Below are 20,229 nucleotides of genomic sequence, written 5' to 3'. Positions count from 1 at the left end.
TGTGATTTATTTTTATGTCATTTCATTTTATGTTAATCCAAATGTGTTATGTTAGTCGACAATGAAACAGTTGTTTAATAAATAAGTTTAATTATATAAAAATGTCTCTTATTCTAATCTATGTACACATTCAATTCGGCTGATATATTGATCATTCCTTCCAATTCATACTTTTATACAAATAACTAACACATCTCGTTCAGCAAGTTGACGCAAACAAAACAATCTGTACAAGACTAAACTAAACTTCAATATTTACAGCTACTTATTCCTTTCGTCCGATTCGTTAATGTTCAAATTCTTAAGGAAAGGTATCGGTATGTATCGAGAATCGACCGATCTTTTAACCGGCGATACAGTACTTGGTGTTGTTGAAGTCGGTGGGGAGAACGTTGGTAGATCGACTCTCACTCCTGTCGGTTCCGCAGTATGTCGATACAGAGCTTCGAACTGCATCTCTTCGGGATATGAGTGGGATCGAATTTTCTTTTCCTCTCTTGCATTTGTGGGATATACTATAACGATCTTCTTGCCTTCGCTACGCAATGCTACTGGTGGTAACGCAGTGCTCGTCGATACTGACGGCCCTGCAATAACTTGTAACATTTCAGTTGGTGCTGCTCTTATTTTTTCTGTTGTGGTTGTGGTGGTTGTTGTTGTCGAAGAAGTCGTAGTTGTCGATATTACTACTGGTATGTCGGGATCTTCAGGCGTTTCAAATTCTCGTTTCTCTCCCGGTGGCCCCATCGTGTGCAGCATTTCAATTTTCATTTCTAACGTGGGTGTAGGTACTGGTACTGAACTGGTGACATTTATTTTTTCTGTAGGAATATACCGGGCGGTCGTCCTGGGTAATTCTCTAGAACCGAAAATTGGAAGTCGTGGCGCATAAGCCGATACTAAAGGCAGGAGAGTATCTCTGGCGTAGCGTTCTGCTCTTGATATAAAAGACGCCAGTCTCGCCGGAAGGAACTGTACTGCAAAGCCTTGTTCCTCCTTTTCGTCCTTAATGTCTATTTCATCATTTGTTGGAGTCGTGGAAACATCGTAATTTTTAGCTTTTCGCAGAGGAGGCGCGGTTGTCGATCTGGGGGCTTGTGTAGGCCTTAATAGCGGTTCAGATATTTCGTGAATTTCATCAGGGTTATCTGATCTTTGTCTTGGAGTTTTTCTGTTACGTGGTCTCAATACGGGTTCCGCTATTTCAACGAGACCACTAGGTGCTGTTTTAGTATTGGTCATACCGAAGGCTCGACCCGTGTCAGTTACTTCCTCCCATTCATAATTACTGTCAATAAGAGCAAATGGTTGCTGTGGAGATTCTTCTGGTAGTTCATTATCGTGGGGATCGTCGCCAATTATTTTCGTTACATTTTCCCTCAGAATCACGTCTTGTTCGATGTTTGTTTCGTTCGTTATTTCGTCAATCTGAAAAACCATTACATAATATTTTAGTATTACAATTAATCTGGTATTTATATTTAATTTTAGTAATTTTTTTATAACATAATGCATACCTCTTTTATTTCGCAATCTCCTGGATATAAGGGCAACTGAATCGATTCGTCCGTGACTAGCCAAAGTAGTTTACAAAATGAAGAACTGAAAAACAACAGAAAAAAAAATATAATTGAATCGCAAGGCTGATAAAAAATTTTAAATGTTACTATTGACACACTATTAATTCTTTCGATAAAAAAACTTGAAAAGCTTGTTGTGTTTTTAGCAATACTTATTAGTTTTTGATTGAAGGCTATCAACAATCATGCTTATCGTTAAAAGGTAGGTACTACATATTATTAATTTTTTATTCATATGTTAGTATGACTTTTAATGTACATAGCGAACACAGCAATGAGACTTTAACTTCCTGAAGAATCATTATAATTTAACATATAAGTACAGACATTATAGTTTTTATATATTTAACGAAACCTGATGCACCTCTCCATACTTAATAGTACCTACTACAAATTTGTATTTAAAAACGAAATCTTTCATCCATTCATCGTGTGTGCAAATTGAGAATTGAAATCAAACAAATTAACTCACGTCTTGCCAAAGCTATCGGTAATAAGCAGCTTATCAAGATGCACGCGTTTCGCGCCGGCGCTTAACCAGCCTCCATATGGTGCGTAGTGTAGTGTAGCGCGTAGGGGTACGCCGAGAGCGGGGTGTGGGACGAGCACGCGCGTCCAGCGGGATGCGCGCGAGCCGGATTTTTCTTCGCGTCTGTATAACCAAATTATAACAAGTTTTAATAGGTGCGTTGCTGATTCTGGGCAGTGTATCTAACTACAAGAGTACATTGACCAAAATTCGATCGACTGCAGATTTCCGGTTAAAAAAAATCACTCGGAAATCTAACACAATAGAGCCATGATTTTATGATTGACAAGAAATAAAAGTAAATATAAAAATATTTATTGCTATATATACAAAAGTACATAGCTGACCTATTTAGGTGTTGGCAAGTAGGTAAACAACTTACGGATTAAATAGGGAAGGAAGGATAAAAAACGTTTCACAAACTTACTTTGTCATAGGGAAAGATTCATTCAATCCTGAATCACCATGTAGCGTCAGAGTGACTCGTCCGAAATTAGGTTTTTCATTTGCCTCTATTCCTCCCCATACTTCTACGTGATATTGGTGTGCTACAAAAAATAAACATGTTTGAATTGAATCAAATCTATTCTTATTGTTTTATGTATTTGTAGACCAACTAGCGGACTTCTATGTGAAATAAATATTTTTATTATATGTATATTGCATACCACAAAATGGTTCCTCTTCCCTCGTAAGTAAATATAATTGTCCTCTTCCAAGCGATCGGTCTGCATAATAGCCCATATTGCCACATCTTCGCTCGCTGTTACAGGGGAAACATTGACCCTGGAAACATTATTTACATTGTTAATAACAGCAACAAAAAAAAAGCGAAAATTCTAACAAGATCAATATAAACGTTGCTAAAAATAATGACTATAGTATTACCTCCAAAAATGTGTCGTAATTCGTACAAGGAAAAGCAGGGAAATGACATTTTGGTGAAACTGAATCCGTGAAGAATTTGTATGCTCTGCGATGGTTGCATAAAGATCTACCTTCAGCAGATGCAGCGGCCCAAGGCAGAACTAAGTCAGATACTGCTCCAACAAACCTGGAATTAAAGAACGCTTTCATTTTATTTCCTGATAATGTTTTACAAATTTATAAGTCTTAAATGAGTCGACTGAACGGTAATATAAACATTTGCATTCAGAACTCGCAAAAAAAAGCTTTCTGTGCCATGTTTCGATGATAGAAAATTCTGTGAATTACACTGTGCATAAGAGCTCAAAAAAATGTAGCAGTATCTGTTATGTATTTTATTGTTAAGTATTAAACTTACAAATTAGAGCACCCATGTTGCACCCTTCCACCATTCGGATAGAAGTCGACATGACCCAACGGCTGAGCCGCTCCGAGACCTCCCAGGATTAAAGTTTCACCATTGGAGTGTATAACATCTACGAACTTTGCGTCATTTTTGTCCAAACGTGCTCTGGGATCTTGAAACTCGAAAAGTGGACCGGCTGGATCGAGGCCTTAAAGAAATAAATTAAAATGATTTAGTTCCACTAACTACTATGTACAAAACAAGAACGACCAGACCATTGTTCAGAACAAAAGTTTAAAAATAATATGATTTTACACAGGAGATATACATTTCGCAAATCATAGATAAGTTTTGTTTAAACCTGTAATTCGACTTATGTTCTTTAGCTCGGAACCAGCAAATCCTGCCACATGTGCTCCCAAACTGAAGCCAATTAAATGTATGTCTTCGAATCTCACGTCGATGTGTTCAGCTAAACCTGAAATTCAATTACAAAATTATTTCTGTAAAATAAGGTATTAAGTATAAGTTCTACTCATCAAAAATCCATATCTTTAAGCAAAAGCGTTACTGTTTCAATAATCGATGAATTTAGGATTTAACAATGAATATTCGTAGTACACAAATAATATTCCCATGATTCAGTGAAAGTGACAAAATTTATTAAAAAAGAATTGTGGGATTATACCTTGTAGCAGCATAGCCAGCTGCTTGCCCACCAATCTAGTGTTAGCTGCAGCCCGTAAATAGTTTGGCATTGAAGCTCCTCCTTCCCAATCTACGCAAATTACATTGCATTCTTCCTGTTAAAAGAAAAATAGATAGAACTTGATTTGACTTCCCTGAACTTCCGTTGACTAGTTCTAGTTAATAACAATTAGATGACATTAATGACTTTCTGCTTTTAGATTTTCTCCCGGATCCTTTACAATTAATCTTTGTGGGACGACATACCATACGAAAGTTGTACCTTATCTAATATAATTTCAGCTGTACAAATGATCGGCGTTACAAATTACAACAGCCTTAATCGACTCGATAACATTATTATTTAAAATAGCTATATCGTACTCACAACAGCCATCAAAGCAGATCGCATCTCGTACACCCATACATTATCGCAATTCGACCCAAAGCCGTGCACGATGACGCGCGTGGGGCGAGCCGCGTCGAACGCGCGGGTCGCCCAGCCCCACGCGGCGGACATGTTGCTGGCTGATACTGCGAGGAGTGGCTGGTCACCCCTAGAGTTTCAAGTTAATTAACTATAGATTATATGTATTGCCTTGAACAGCAGGATGTCTGGAAGAGATGCTGCCCTGTGCCCTAGTAAAGACATTAAATGTCTTTACGAAGGGCACAGGGACCTACGTAATTACGCTAGGGCACAGGGACATAAATGTTATGTCTATTGGTTATATTTTTATTCAGTTCGTCCCGCAATTTCATTAAACAGCGGTATTAAAACATAACCGTATGTTTATTATGTAACAAGGAACAGTTTTGACGCTTAAGTTTTTACCAAAGGGTAGTAAAGTTCTGACCTCGATAAAAATTAATATTTAGTTACCGAATTTTGAAAAGTAAAATGATTACAGCATTCCGTGCTGATCTATTACTGATCATACCATGGAATTCTGTGTTGTCAATAATGTTATTACAGTCAAAATAAAATTCTTCTGATACTTACTTATTGTATGTTATGATACATGTTGCATAATCTTATGCTAATAATAAATATAATATGTACCTACCTATTAAGAGTGGAGTATAAAAGAAATTGAGTCCCGACTTCTTGCGGCGGACTCGGCAGAGTCTCCAAGTACGCAAAAGGTCCGGCATCTTCGAAGCATCCAAATTCACCATAACAAACGCTGCCTTGAGATCGCTTTGTTCTGAAAAATTAATAACATTTTTCAAAACATGTTATTGCACATCTGCATTTGTATGTAATGGGAACGTTATAGGTAGGTATTCGAGTCTTAATAGGTAGATAATAAAATTTCTACTTCATAGAATTTTATAGTTACGATTAGAAATGAGCATTTGAGAGCACGCTATGAATAACAACTGATAAATATCACAACATTGATCAAAGCGAGACATTTCGCGAGCTAATAATGCTTTCACATTATTAGTTTATCTGCACTCTTCTGTACCAAGGTTCGTGAGAATCGTGAGCTATTCATACAAAGGGAACTCGAATCACACTCCACTGCGAAATTAATTTTTCACAATAGAAAGTGGTGTGGGCGAAATTCAGTGAAAGCATGATTAACTTTTAGATAAAATGCATTCGTATGTCCCAAAGATGCTGTTGAAATATATACCACTTGCCTTTCTAATTACTGGGTTACGTAAGGTAACTAGAGGTTTCAGCACGTTACTTAGACTTTCAGTTAAATGTAGGCATAGCATGGTCTTAGGTACTCATACCGTAATTATTGAACAGCTTACAAGCACAGAAGGTTGAAATGTTTAACATCGTTTAACCATTTGGTAAAGTGTCGGTAGGTGCTTGTCTAAAGAGAAAACACTTATAAAGCACTTTTGTAGACAACTGTTGTAGCTTTAACGATGTTTGTATTTACGACAGTAGCAAATAGGTGCCAGTTATGTGTATAGCTCATTGTTATTGTATTTATAAGTATGTGCTGAATTATTTTGTAATATTACCTAGTCCGCGACTTTTTTATTTCCCATTGCTTGATTGAGTTCCTGACAGCTGCCAGCATTTCCACATCACGTTTTTCATCTTCTGCCTCCTGGGCGGCCGACACCGGCGGCCCTGCTCCTCGCCATGCTTCTAATTCTGCATCTTTGACCCGAATTTACAATAGTTTGTTAATTAATATAGCGAGACCGCTTTGGATGTTTGTTACTTCAAAGTGGTTAACAAAAAATGCGTTAGAACCCTGTTAAATCCAATTATAGTATAAACTAATTCAAAGCATTCACTAAACTAATAGAATCGAGCTGTAGTTCAAGGATTTCCACTTCGAATAATAGCGCCACGTGTTGTGATCACAAGCAAGCGTCTGTCATTGAATTCAAATCAAGAACGGAGGACACTAGGTAACCTGAATTCCTTAAAGACTGTGACTTTTTGCCGGCCTTGATCCAATGTTGTAGGGCATTGTATGGCGTAAGTAACGTGTGGCCTACTCTGAACGAAAGTAAGCCACTCCCAGCCGGCGTAAATGGTGAGAAACTTTAGAGCTTTTTATTGCGATTTAGAAGTTGGTAACTACTTGGGTCTTGGATAGTTAATTTTTCTCGGTATTGTGGACGTAAACTAGATTGTAACATACATTATTTGCTTGTAACATACTATTTGGTAATTAGGTAATCCGGAAAATAATAGTATAGAACTACTACACATTTTAATGTACAATATTTATCTTACAAAGTAATTGTTATCAACACAATAAAGTGTGAAATATACAAAAAAGTTACTTTCGTTTGTTTAAGAAATCGGCGAATTGGTAATTATTACAACAGTGGCACAATCATAAATAGCGTGAAAATATGTTATACAAATATTTGGAAACATAATATTACTTGTTTACATTTACATATTTTACGACTTCACATAGCTAATTTTGTTAGTAGGTATTTGATCAAGTTCCAGGTTCGAACATTCAACGCTGTAATTTCTATCCCTAAATAGTAGTAAGTAATATTGTATTTTTAATCTTCTTATACCTCTCTAAAATATGGTATGTACTTGGTTTAAAATTGACGAAGACTTACATTTAGCTAATACTAGAGTTGTGAGAGCTAGTATTAAGGCGATCGAGCGCCATACGTGCGTCGCCATCCATGCGGCCCGGCATTCACGAACACCTATAATAAACAAGTAATATGCATGATTATGTGAAATTCGTATGTACACATTTGGTCACAATTTAACACTAATCATTTTGAATTTGATTAAAACAGATTGAGTTGACTTCGACTTTCTCTATCTTGTTGCAAATTATGCTTTTTATTATAAGTCTGTTATGGAAGAGCGAAATAACAATGTATGAAGATTGCTAGTTTGCCCATCTTTGGATATTCAATATTACTAGCGGCCCGCCGCGGCTTCGCCCGTGGTACATATGAAAAATAGATGTTGGCCGATTCTCAGACTTACCCGATATGCACAGAAAATTTCATGAGAATCGGTCCACCCGTTTCGGAGGAGTACGCAGACTAACATTGTGACAAGAGAATTTTATATATATAAAGATTTAATGACAAAGACGCTTATTGTGATTTAATCAATTTGAAAACATCATTATCTCTTCATTGAGGAAAGTAATTATTTTAAATACATATATCACACTCAAAAGATGTGTACCTAATTAATCGAATTAAATATCGGTTATCTGTAATGTCATCACCAAAAATATTGTTATAATTTATAAGTATAACTGAGATAACAAATGAAATAGTATAAGCATTGTGAAAATCTTGGAGAACTTTACAAGTATCTCTAATTAGGTTTTGTCAACCTTATTGGCACTTGTTAAATCTTGCCTAACAGTCATGTGACCAATCTTTTTCAATACACGCGAGAGGAAATGTGAACGTGGTCTACTTTTAATCCCTTTGTTAGAGTTTTTCAAGTTTTCTATTGTTTCGAAAATATATTGTTGCTTAAATATTTTATTGCGTGAAACACGAGAGTATAGGTTTCGCTTGTACCTAATATCTCTTCTAGAGATTTTGAAACATCAACAGTTAATACAATCGCTTATAGGTTGTTGTTGAATTTCTCATGTGAACATACTAATATATGTAAACCTAGGTATATGATGCTTGCACGTTTCATTACGTAGTTTTTAATTATAATTTGCAAGTACGGAAACCTGACAAAGATTGCTGTAGATAAGTGAACTTAGTTTATTCAAAAATGGTGGGTCAAGCAGAATCTACAAATAACACAACTGTCGAAACTTTCTCTTTCCAAAATCTTAAGTGCATAAATGAGTTACGCTTTTATAGTGAAATTTAAATGAATTGCATGCTAAATTGAATGGAAATGTCTCAAATTAATTAGTTTCTTATTATTTCTTTGTACTTAGTTCAATCTTGTAAGATTTAAGTAATCGATTAGATTAGATTTTAACTGATATTCATAATATTGTAACGACAGATTATTTAAAACTGTATAAACTACCCTTACTCTATATATCAGGGAAAATATACCCAAAATTAAATTGAGAACCAATGATAGGTAATTATTCCATTATATTTAAACATACAACAAATTGATCTACCGAACACTAGCTGAATCATACATTTAAATGAATATGTGACAATAGGCTATTTTTAGATTATTTACGACAATTTAATAGATAGTCTCCTTTATAGAGCCACTAAAATACTTGTCACGTGCTTTGAATCACAGGATTATAAAAAATATTTTACGTTACTTGAGACTGAGGAAGTAATTGTAGGTACATTACTCTGACTCAACAAGATAAGAAGGAAAATTAATTATTTTGCGACATTATAACTATTAAATTCTTTATTTGTTTTTGAATTTATTATGCAATTGAAAAACATTGAAGACAATATAGTTTAGCAAAACGAAAGGCCGACGACGGTATTAAGGTTAACCTCGTCTTCAAGCAACCAGTCTGCTGCACTGCATAAGAATGTTAGCGAAAAAACTTGCACAATTATAACTAAGTATACAGTGCTGTAAAATTTATATTTTAGTGTGGAATTCTGTGTAGGAGTTTATCTTACTTTTATTCTTCTGAAAAGGCAAAAAATGAATGTTTTGTAATTTTAAATTCTTAATTTTATTTATTAAAATGTCATTTAAAAATATAGTTTTACCTACTTATTAGTTACTAGCGGTCCGCCCCGGCTTCGCCCGTGGTACATATTTCGCAATAAAAAGTAGCCTATGTCCTTTCTCGGGTATCAAAATATCTCCATACCAAATCTCATTCAAATTGGTTCAGTAGTTTAGGCGTGATTGAGTAACAGACAGACAGACAGAGTTACTTTCGCATTTATAATATTAGTATGGATTTTGTAAAACGAATCTTTGTTTTTAATTCATGTCAATTATAAATTAATTAAATGTCACTCACCAGCAAGAACAAAAAACATATTATTGCTCTACATCAGTACAACATGTTTGCATATAAGTTGGTAGGTACGATCAAAAAATTAACAGGTTTAACTGCTATTTTTTGTTTAATTGTATGTTTCCTGTGGCATTTTAATGGTCACACAATCAATTATTTATTGAAAGCGTTAGGTCTATGTTTACAATCTTCCCTATTAATTAATTTAATAATTAATATAAAAAATTTAATAATTATTCATCAAACAGACGTCGTTTGAGTGGGAAATTACTGTGCGTAATGTCTAATTACCTGCAAGTAATTACTTGCCCATTTACCTATATTGCTTATTAATTATAGCCTTAGATTCTTCTAATAATTGTAAATCGACTAACCGCTAAAGTATTAACTACGTAGTTAAGTATAGGCTGAACTAAACAGGCACAGAATCAATGGTAAATAAGAAATAGTCTGAAGTTGACGAAACACTAAGTTTTATATCTATATCATTTCCCTTGCTAGATTAGATGATTGTTACAATTACCTAGACTAGCGTAAGCTACTATTAAGTATTTTTGGCTTGGCTTGTTTAATCTTATAAAACCATAAATGTTTATTAATTTGTGAACCGTTTAATAAGAAGTAATCAGACCGACCATTGAAAGATAAATAAGTGTATAACAATTTTCAATTTGCATGGTTTATTGTTATGTCAAAAGTTTGTAAAACCACGATTATTACTTATTTATCTAGATACATAGATAGGTCTTTTATAATAATTTATTTTAAATCAACGATGCAACATCGTGTAATTTCACAAAGAACGTAAACATTTTCTCTCTAATCCGATTGTTACAGATAAAGTTTACAATAACAATTAGTTTGGAGAGAGTCTGGTCGATAGAGAAAATAGTTTCTAATAACAATAAATTTTATATGAGGGTATTATTTTGATTGGTTACGGATTATTTGCAATCAAACATGTCGGCCATGTCGATCGTATTCACTGACCCGAACAGCAGTGGAGGTAAAACGACCTTAATTTCATGGCTCGTCGGCTTTTCGGATTCTAACAATATTGAATTTGATATTATATCTAGTGAACTTCCTACGGAATAGATGGTTGACACAGAAACTGATATTTCGGGTCAACTGCAATATAATATTTTATGTCCGAGTATTGGTTACATTGAGTGCTAATTGTAAAAAATCTAATGTCTACGATTGTTTAAATTGCTATGAAGAAATATTAGTAGCATTACAAAATATGATGATTCCACATTATAAAATTTATTATGACTGTATTTCATTACAACAATAAGGTTAATACCTAACATTACTTAAAATGTTATCGTGCAATTAATTTAAGGACGTAAGTAATGGATTAAAACATGACACACAATTACATACATCCAACATCCTTATAAAAGATATCCCGACAATTTGCAAAGAGACTTCATAATAATATAATATGCGGTGATCTCATGGACTACGGTTACCTAAATCTTGGACGTAATCAGCTGATAACGTTACATCCACCGTTTATGTTTTTGTATTCTTATTTCTCAGTAAGAATTAAGATACATCAGTCATCAACTATACTAAAAATCTTACAGAAAGCATTGTACAGAAAACGCTTTTATATTATACTAGAGGTCCGCCCCGGCTTCGCCCGTGGTACATATTTCGCAATAAAAGGTAGCCTATGTCCTTTCTCGGGTATCAAAATATAACAGACAGAGTTACTTTCGCATTTATAATATTAGTATGGATTAAAGATATGCATGTAGATATAAGATACATAATGAACAAAACAGTGGTCAGTTATAATGTTAAAAAAAATGTAAAAATACGCGTGCGTGCTTGTCTATTTACATAAAATGCACTTCAATGTGTCGAATTATACAGGTATGTTGAAGATGGTAAAAAAAATTGAACATAGCGTACAATATAGTCTATAGATGACCAAAACTTGACATTTTCATGTAAATGAAATATGCACAGAATCACATAATATTTTTGTCTACAGTTTTTAAAGTTTAGGTAAAATTACTAGTTAATGATTTTTTAACTGAAAAAAGTTTGTATTATAGAGAACAATTTTCAAATGCGGTAGATAATCCGCACTTTACTAACTATTACCACCTATTACTAACAATAGCTTCTTATTGTTTCTACTTCAAATGTCTCTAATGAAGCTAATTATTCAGAGAAAGTGTTGCTGGACGCTGGTGGAAAGCGAAAATATAAACCTAATATATGTATTAAAATACGGTATGTGGCCTGTATTTTATATTTAGATAGATATTGATTTAACTCTTCAATTCCCATGTCTAAATTAATAGCAATTTTGCATTTCTCTTTTACTGAAATAGTTTAGATACATCTGGCGAAGACAAAAACAAAGAACAAAAAAATTAATTCTACCCCCCATTTATTTTATGGGGGTGTCACCTACAGGTGACACTGGGCATTGTTTTAACTTAGGACTCTAAAGGACTAACGAGGTTTTTCTTTTTTTGTTAGGAATAAAATATCGTTTTTTATTATAATAATATTTATTTATGGTAGAAAAAAAAATACATAACTTATTTTTTGTGGAACATGTACCAACACTTTACAAGTAAACCGATATTGCACTTGGCGCACATTTTTCTAGTGCGTTGGTAATAGTACCTGCATCTTCACTGTGAGCAATCGACTGCCGAGTGGTCGTCCACAGTTCCAGCACTCCTCACTTCTGTGGGCACTCTCATGTGTGCTGAAAAACCCCAGACAGAATTACGGTTGCCACATTCCGCTGGAAATCGTAGTAGGTCCAGTTAGTTTCCATCAGCCCTTTGATCAGCCATGCATTTTGGCAAGCTGCTTTTATGCCAAAACCCGTTTTTTATCCACAAATCCAATGCGATCTACTTTTATGATAGAATCCAATCCGTGTTAGTTGGATACGATGGTAACGATGCTGTTGTCATGCCACTTGGCGGTAATAATTTCATCAGAAGCTTTCTTCTTCGGTATTTCGACTTGTTCTTCCTCGTCATGTACACAATTTTCTCCAGAGACGGAAGTTCTATTTTGACATTATACTTGTGACCAAAACATGCGACTAAAAATGAAAAATACTAGCGTCATTTTCGTCTCCACTATCTTCGTCAGTCACCACACCATCATCAGGAGGAAATAAAATAATATCACCTTGGTCTTCTCCGGCGTGCAACTCCTCGGCAATCTCATCTAACGTCAACCTGTAATACGTAAATAAACTCTAAAACAATATCACGACATAGCAATAAGACAAAATATAAACAACAGTCTTGTTATTACTTACAATGAATTCGGAATAATAAAGTTATTATAATGCCCAGTGTCACCTCCAGGTGACACGGCATATTTTCAGTGCTGTAGTGAAGATGCTATTAGTTATTTTTAGCATAAAATATATTTATATTATAGATAATACATTCATTTATTATATATAATAAGAAAAAAAGCAATACTCACTGCCGGTACATTGTTATATCACTTTATACTTCAAGGAATCACACAAACTCTGACTACTTCAAGTACGCGCGAAACAACTAAACAAATTTGCTAAATATCATAAGGTTAGCTTTGCTAGAAAAAAAACATGAATAGTTCAACTAATAAGCTTAGCTACAAACGTGGTAGAATTAAAAAATAAATTTTCATGTGGTAGAAAAAAAATATTAAACTACTGTCACCTACAGGTGACACTGGGAATTGAAGGGTTAAATACGGATATTTCATTTTGGGTAGAATTGAATATCCGATGTTAAGAAAAATACTTACGTGAAATTCTTACTACACACACTGAAGAGTAGGTATTATAATTAAATGGTGGAAGAATTTGCTACGGTGGATTTGCCAACCGAAGATCGGGGTATTAGGAGGATCGGATAACTACACTAGTATTAAAGAAGATGAAGTATGAGCTCGATATAACTCGATTTGTTTTGCGATTTTATTTAATTTTTGCACGCCTCATAAGCGAAGCGTTGAGGTGAGTACTACTGTCACTTCGCACAAAACATCTGATTTTTCAAACTTAAAATGTCTTTATGTATCATACATTGCACTTGTAAGATAATACATACACACACATATTAAGAAAAAACACTATTTTTAACGTTCATGATATTTTTGATGTCATTTTTGTTATTTAAACTAGTTAAAAAACAGTTTAAAAAAGTTCTGTCTTGGACGTCCGTGTGTCTGTATGTGCGGATCCTTTTTCTTGTTAACACGATAGCGACCGAAATACTTTACTAATCGAGTCTTTTTTTTTTCTCTTACGCTTGAGTATGCTCAGGAATAGAACCCTTTCATTTTTCAGGGTCTGATTCGATGTGGTTTAATTGTTATTAAATAAACAAAAATAATAATTAATAAATATTTATTAAAAAAAAATTATGAGGCGTGCACTTTTGGATTTTCCAAATTATTTAAGACTATAATAATTGTTCTGTATCCAACTCATAATTTAATAACCAACACGATTACGTGTGACGGCGATCGCGATGGTAAGTCTAAAGCCGCAGGACTTTCACTCAGCTTTGCTTAAACTTGCATTTGAAAGTTCAAAGCTGTGTTCGGAAGGTCGGAGATTACTTGTGAAATACTGCATAGTAATATTTGTATTGTTCGGATCAAGATATAGGGTCAATGACGGTCTCACTTTGAATATTTCCAATGCTTTTTGACTTTAACTATATTAAAATGGCTAAAATTAGGTTGTCAAGGTAATCACCTTGTATGGAAAATGCAATATGTTTGTTTATTTCTACACAGTCCATTTTCGTTACGACATTGTTTATTAATGATAAGTAATAAGTTTATTGCCTGTTAATTAACACTCGTATAAAATATGTTTTTGTAAAACATTTTTTTCCTATTTTGCAATATTGAACATATAGGCTACTTGTATCTAATCCGAAAGCGAATGTTTTTATATCCAAGTTTAGTTGGATTGATAGAAGAGAAATTGTTATCATGTAATATGCGTAATTAATTCAATTTAAATGTTTTGACCCTAACTTCATAGTCGGCGCGTCGTCCACCACGACTCGTGAGTGAAAGCAGTGAATGCATCAGTCAAATAATAATATCATATAATTTATAAATTACGAAACTGTTTATCATATCTAATTGATATACATAATACATATTTTGCTATAAAACAATAGAAATCGCAATTAATTATGTATTATTTGTATTGAAAGAACATTGTCACGATATCTTGAATGTTTATCGACTCTAGTTTATATTAACATTGTATCGAAATGCAACATTGGTTTCGTTCGCACCGAAACTAATTATGCCAAAAGGAAAATTAAGGGTGTATTACTTAATACTTAGCTGCATTCAGTCGTAAAGTGAAAGCAGATTATACCGTTATTGATCCGAGTGGTGCGTTTTACGGTGCCCGTGTTACATCATTGCTTGAGGTCATCATAACTTTTTATTGGTTAGGTATTGGTACTATAATTGTACGGAATATTGGAATATATTTTATTGTCCTTTGTGTCCTATAAATTTTTTAAATCTAAATAATAATCGAATAAAAATGACTTGTCGTATATCAATTGAATGAGAACATTTACTGAAGAACTGTAACTAATCGATCGAATAATTAATCGATGACATTTATTTATTATTTATTTTTTATTATACACCTAACTACGTCATGTAAATAAGGAAAGGAAACATTACACATATTGCACAATTGACGTAAGATACATTAAGTATATAAACCCATTGTGTTGCGATTTAAAGTATAAAACTTGTGATTGCTGAGGCTACAATGATATTGTATGTTAAAAATAAAGAGGAAGTGTTTATTCAACAATTGAGATTAGATATAGTCACACTTATAATGCAGGAATGGAAAGCACAACGGTGCAGACAGGCTTTTGTTTGCACAGATGAATCATTGTTAACACGTTCACTGCGCCATCATTATCAAAGAACTTTCAGCTGGTGCTTTGGAGACCTAATAGATCTCGAAACTTACCAACTCTTTGGTGCGTTTGAGACCTAATCAGTCTCCTTAAGATATAATTTTGAAAATAATTTATATCTTCCAGAAAACAATGACATATACTTTGAAGTTTTTGTGGATGAAAGATAGTCTATTGTTTTATATTTTGCTAGGTTCGCACGCAGTTATGACATTTGAATAAACTACAAATACCAAAAAAAAATTAGATATCGATTGTATCTCGTACCGCAACCAAAGATAGTTCAATATGTGTAGTAAGTAGTGATGGGAATGTCAGTTGTCGATTGAAATAGTTTTATTAATTATGCAAAGTGTTTTTCATTTAAACATGGTAAGCAAATTGATTGCTTGCATTGCGCGCATATGGTAAAAATTCGTTTTCCGAACATTTTCCAAAATTTTTATTATACTGGACGATGCAGCAGTATAATTCGGCTTTGATTTTTTGTTCTTCTCCGTAGATACTGCTTTCCGAATCGGTGGTAAATGTTAAAAAATATGTAATGACGTTTCAAAAGTGCTTGTAGAAGAAGTCTAATTGAATAAATAAATGTTTGAGTTTGAGTTTGTTAGAAATCTCACCAAAATAAATAGATTTTTTACACTTTTTTCTTTTAAAAGAACTCATTGTTTATAAAAAATAATCAACACCTAGATACCCGAGTATTATTTCCAAAAAGAGCGAGCTCCCACATCGATGCTAGGACAACACTAAACCGAATCACGCAGCGCCCGCGCCGTCTACCCTCCCTCTCTTGCGTCTACGAGGCCTACGATTCCACGAGTACCGACATATCTCCTCACGCAAGGAATGAATATAATTACAGTACTGTGCGTTAGGGACCTAATCCATCTCTAATTTATTTTTTAATGTTATTGAACTCAGCTTTAAGTAGGAAGCAAATATGTATATTTGTCCTACTCATACTTAAAGTACTTTACAAGTTAGATCCTCCCGCAAGGAGTGAAAAAACACGATTATATTCAACGCACAAAACAAAAGTCCTGCAAGGGATCTGATAGATCTCGTAATGCAGCGAACGTGTTAAGAAGTACAAGACTCACATATAAATAATTATCATATGTAAGAATTGACTTAACGTTAGTAATAAACATATTTTTTTTATATTTCTTGTTTATTTTATTAAACACTTCGATTTTATAAAATTAATTAATCAAATGCATCATCGTAGCCTGCAACTATCCTTTAAAGAAACTCGAAAATTTTATGTAAACTTATGTAAAACTCAAACGTATACAAAAAATATTTAGTGCGTAAGGCCAAATTTATTTAACTCACGCTTTCAAAATACGAAGGTTCTCATTGGTAGAATATTTTGTCATTGACACGGCACATTTCAATAATATGAAATAATAATTAGCACACATATTCTCTGCATACGGGGAGTCGTAACGCATAAAGATTAATATTAATTAATTATCTATTGTTAAAGGAGCAAAGCAAGAACAATAATTTATAAATAAATTGGACGTTAATGACCTATAATTGTAATTACAAATATAATATTGTCCGCTTGCAACACACATTGGAACCCAGGCGCATATTTCCCGGGGTCCGAGCAGCCAGCTTCCTTCATACAATAGGTGAGTTGCTGCAATGTTAGTAGCACAAAAAAGGCTGTATGTACGCAACTCGAGGCAATTGTTAGCACTTGGTGAATGCCGATAGCTGTGACGAAACAATGCGTGTAGCACTGTATCAATTAGGTTGGATTTACGAAAGTACGTGTATACGGTTTAAAGTGCATTTGATTAAAGTAGCTGTGCATTTGTGGGACTGGTGGGATAAATAAGTTTTTAAATGAACAATTGGTATTTGATTACAATAATTATGGATTAAGCATTTCGAAAATAATATAAAATATACACGGTTTCTTTCAATAATTATCAGCAAACGGCAAACCCCTGACTCTCGTGTTCTGCATTGCAATCTAGTGTTAATACGAGAATCAGTAAGATCCCTCAAAGTTGGCATTTTTCGATGCAGATACGAAATATCGTGTAGTAGAAAAAATAATAATCGAAGTCAATAAAGAATAAGCTCCATAGTAATTATATGAGAATGTGTCGAATACGTGTTGTCTCTACCAATTAATTAAAGACATTGTATGGCAGTATAAATTGTAATAATTCTTCTACGGTATAATATTAAATGCATTTTATTTAGATCAGGGATTTCGCTACCATTACTTATAACTTATTATATGGTCAAGTTATCATGATTGAATGAACATAATGGAATTTATTACCTACAATTGGTTTAATGCTCTAAGACATTTTTAATAGCGCGTTGAATTCTAATATATGGATCGAAGGTCTACAGGCTTATGTAAATAAGCCTGTAGACCTATATATAATATTAAAATTTGGGACTGTCCTTCATTTAATTAACAACATGAATATTGCTGTTTTAATAATATCTTGATTTTTATTATACTTTAATAGAATTTGGTTTAACTATATTAAATACACAAAAAATAAATCCTTTACGATACTTTTTTTAATCAATTTACAATAACACTTAAAATATTAAGTAACATTTAAAAACATGATGTAGTCTATTCCTATTCTTATACTCTCCTGTTCCAACTAATCAGTAGAAGACAGATCTAAACAGCTTATCATTGACATCCTATCCGCATATCGGTAGTGTTGTCATGTACCAGATAAGATACACTCTTTTTACTGTAAACATTAATTGGTACTTCCATAGGCGTTTGCTCACCGGAGGAGAAAATAAGAAAGATGGCAAATAAAGATATAACAAGCCACTAAAGTGCATTTGAAATTTAGATTTGCATCGTTATGCAGCTATATATCCTCAGCATGAATGTGTTGAATGCTTGGGTTTGTATTGGCTGTTTTCGTTCTTTGTACGTATTCTATATTACATATTTGTTTTAAGATTAAATGAAACTTCACTTGGCTATATTAAATGTACGTATTTAAAGTAAATTACATTATTTGAATCATCAAGTTAAATAACGGTAAATTATCGTTATTACGTAATTATCTACTAATTAGGTATATATCTCATCTAGCAAGCCGGGGCGGGGGCTTCGTCCGTGATAAATATATAGCTATTCAATTCCGATATCACGTACAACGTATCGTATCGTATACAACACTGAAAGAAATGAAATCGAAATCGAATCAATAGTTTCTAAGATTTCTAGGTATATTATAGTTAAGGCTGTTCACCATTTTTGTAGGTACCTATTGTGAAATCGAAAACGTTTGCCAGATTTCTTCAGTATTTTTGAGTATTGAATCCTTCCATACGGCATTGTTTATACGACTTATAGAAAGTAATTATGAACATGTTTGAGATTGCAGAAAAGTACGAAGATTTATATTTTTTTTTTTTATTTTTTCTGCATTAATGCAACGAAAGTAAGTACCTATATATGCAATTAATTTAAGGACAGTTGACTGACTCTTTCCACTTTGCAGATACCGCAAAGATTACATTCTTGCTTTTCTAGATTTACAGGTTGGGAACCCGAGTCGATAGATCTTATCTAAGTATTTATTTTTAGATGTGTTTATGAAAATTACGTTGAAAAATTTATAGTTTAGAAGTCAAAATTAATTTATCAACATATATTTTGGTAATTTGATGAAAATATTCGCAAATATGAAGTGAATTCCCGCTTGATTACAGTATATGCAAATTATGAAAATAGTGAAGTTTCAAGATATAGAACAGTGGTAACTATCGTCAACAGTAAAATGTTGTTGACTACGCAAAGTTCGCTCAAAGAATATTAATTAAACAAAACAAACCTCACAGTTATTCCGATACGGTTGGGCGACTCGAGAACTGCAGGTACCGTACACTGTACACCAATCGATGTATTCAACAATATTTAATCACAACTACACAAATATATTTATCACAACAACACCGTATTATTTCGATTGTATCGGAACAAATTTAGCTTCAGTGAGGATACGTACGGTGTGACGTTGCGAGTTGGACTGCGCGCGCGCCGCTTGGAGAAACTCAAGAGTCAAGAGAAAAGTGGTTTCCCCCTACACTTTGGCGGTTACATCAGTGATCTGGTTGCTGCGTTGCTGGTATTGTTTAGTTGTTTGGGCTGATGTTATTCGGTATACTTCCTCTTTCCGCTTCATCCACGTAACGGCTATTAAATTACTGGAACCTTATGCAAATGTGTCTAACAGTCTAACACCAGCACTTTTTTTTTCAAAAGCAAACACGTAATAAATACTAACGTAACTGCAAAGTGATTTGGAATAAATAACATTATAATAACTCAATGCTTATGAGCGGTTATAAGTTATTGTACAACCTTTATTACCAGTCTTATGCCTTGTAATTACCAGTGGTTCCGAATTCCGATGTAACATCATAATGATTGCTGCTTCTATTTCCAATTTATTTTACTGATTAGCTATATATATATAAATTGTTTATTACTTTTCTCTCGAAGAAAGGGATATCCTGTAATAAAAATTTGGTACATTGATGGGTCATTAGAACAAGTATTTAATTTAACGACTCTTTTGCAGATAGCTTTCAAATAACAGTAATTAAGTCTCACCTTCATTATAAGATTATTGATTACTAGCTGCCTCAGCCCTCAGCAGACGTTAGCCCTGTCTCCATGAGAACCTTGGCTTAACAAAAACGTTAAAAAAATAGCCAAATTGGTCGAGCCGTTGCCGCGTTGTTGAGTTTTACGCTTAGCAACATTTGCCGATTAATT

At 33.7% G+C, this 20,229-nt stretch overlaps 1 protein-coding gene across 2 annotated transcripts; it reads right to left on the bottom strand.

Annotated features, from left to right (window-relative positions):
• Positions 1-70: 70 nt before the first annotated feature.
• Positions 71-19,500, bottom strand: LOC149484768 (uncharacterized). 2 transcript variants are annotated; one of them, XM_089701035.1, is made up of 14 exons: positions 19,283-19,500; positions 7,136-7,228; positions 6,059-6,200; positions 5,137-5,277; positions 4,458-4,626; positions 4,071-4,185; positions 3,744-3,860; positions 3,395-3,590; positions 2,998-3,163; positions 2,778-2,895; positions 2,537-2,657; positions 2,053-2,232; positions 1,518-1,602; positions 71-1,428 (listed from the first exon to the last, which is right to left on the bottom strand). In XM_089701035.1, exons 2-14 carry the CDS (start codon positions 7,200-7,202, stop codon positions 262-264), a joined length of 2,784 nt encoding a protein of 927 aa, XP_089557161.1. In that variant the 5' UTR covers positions 7,203-7,228; positions 19,283-19,500; the 3' UTR covers positions 71-261. The 2 variants fall into 2 exon arrangements, with proteins under 2 accessions (XP_089557161.1, XP_089557162.1); XM_089701036.1 differs by having other exon boundaries at positions 19,288-19,500.
• Between the last annotated feature and the right edge of the window lie 729 nt (positions 19,501-20,229).

The sequence above is a fragment of the Colias philodice genome, chromosome 11 (assembly GCF_061535455.1).
Source record: "Colias philodice isolate Cphi_HAF_F1 chromosome 11, ilColPhil1 Martin Lab GWU primary, whole genome shotgun sequence".
In the NCBI taxonomy this organism is placed as follows: Eukaryota; Metazoa; Arthropoda; class Insecta; order Lepidoptera; family Pieridae; genus Colias; species Colias philodice.
Note: the sequence above shows the minus strand (reverse complement) of the source record. Positions and strands in the feature narration are given on the sequence as shown.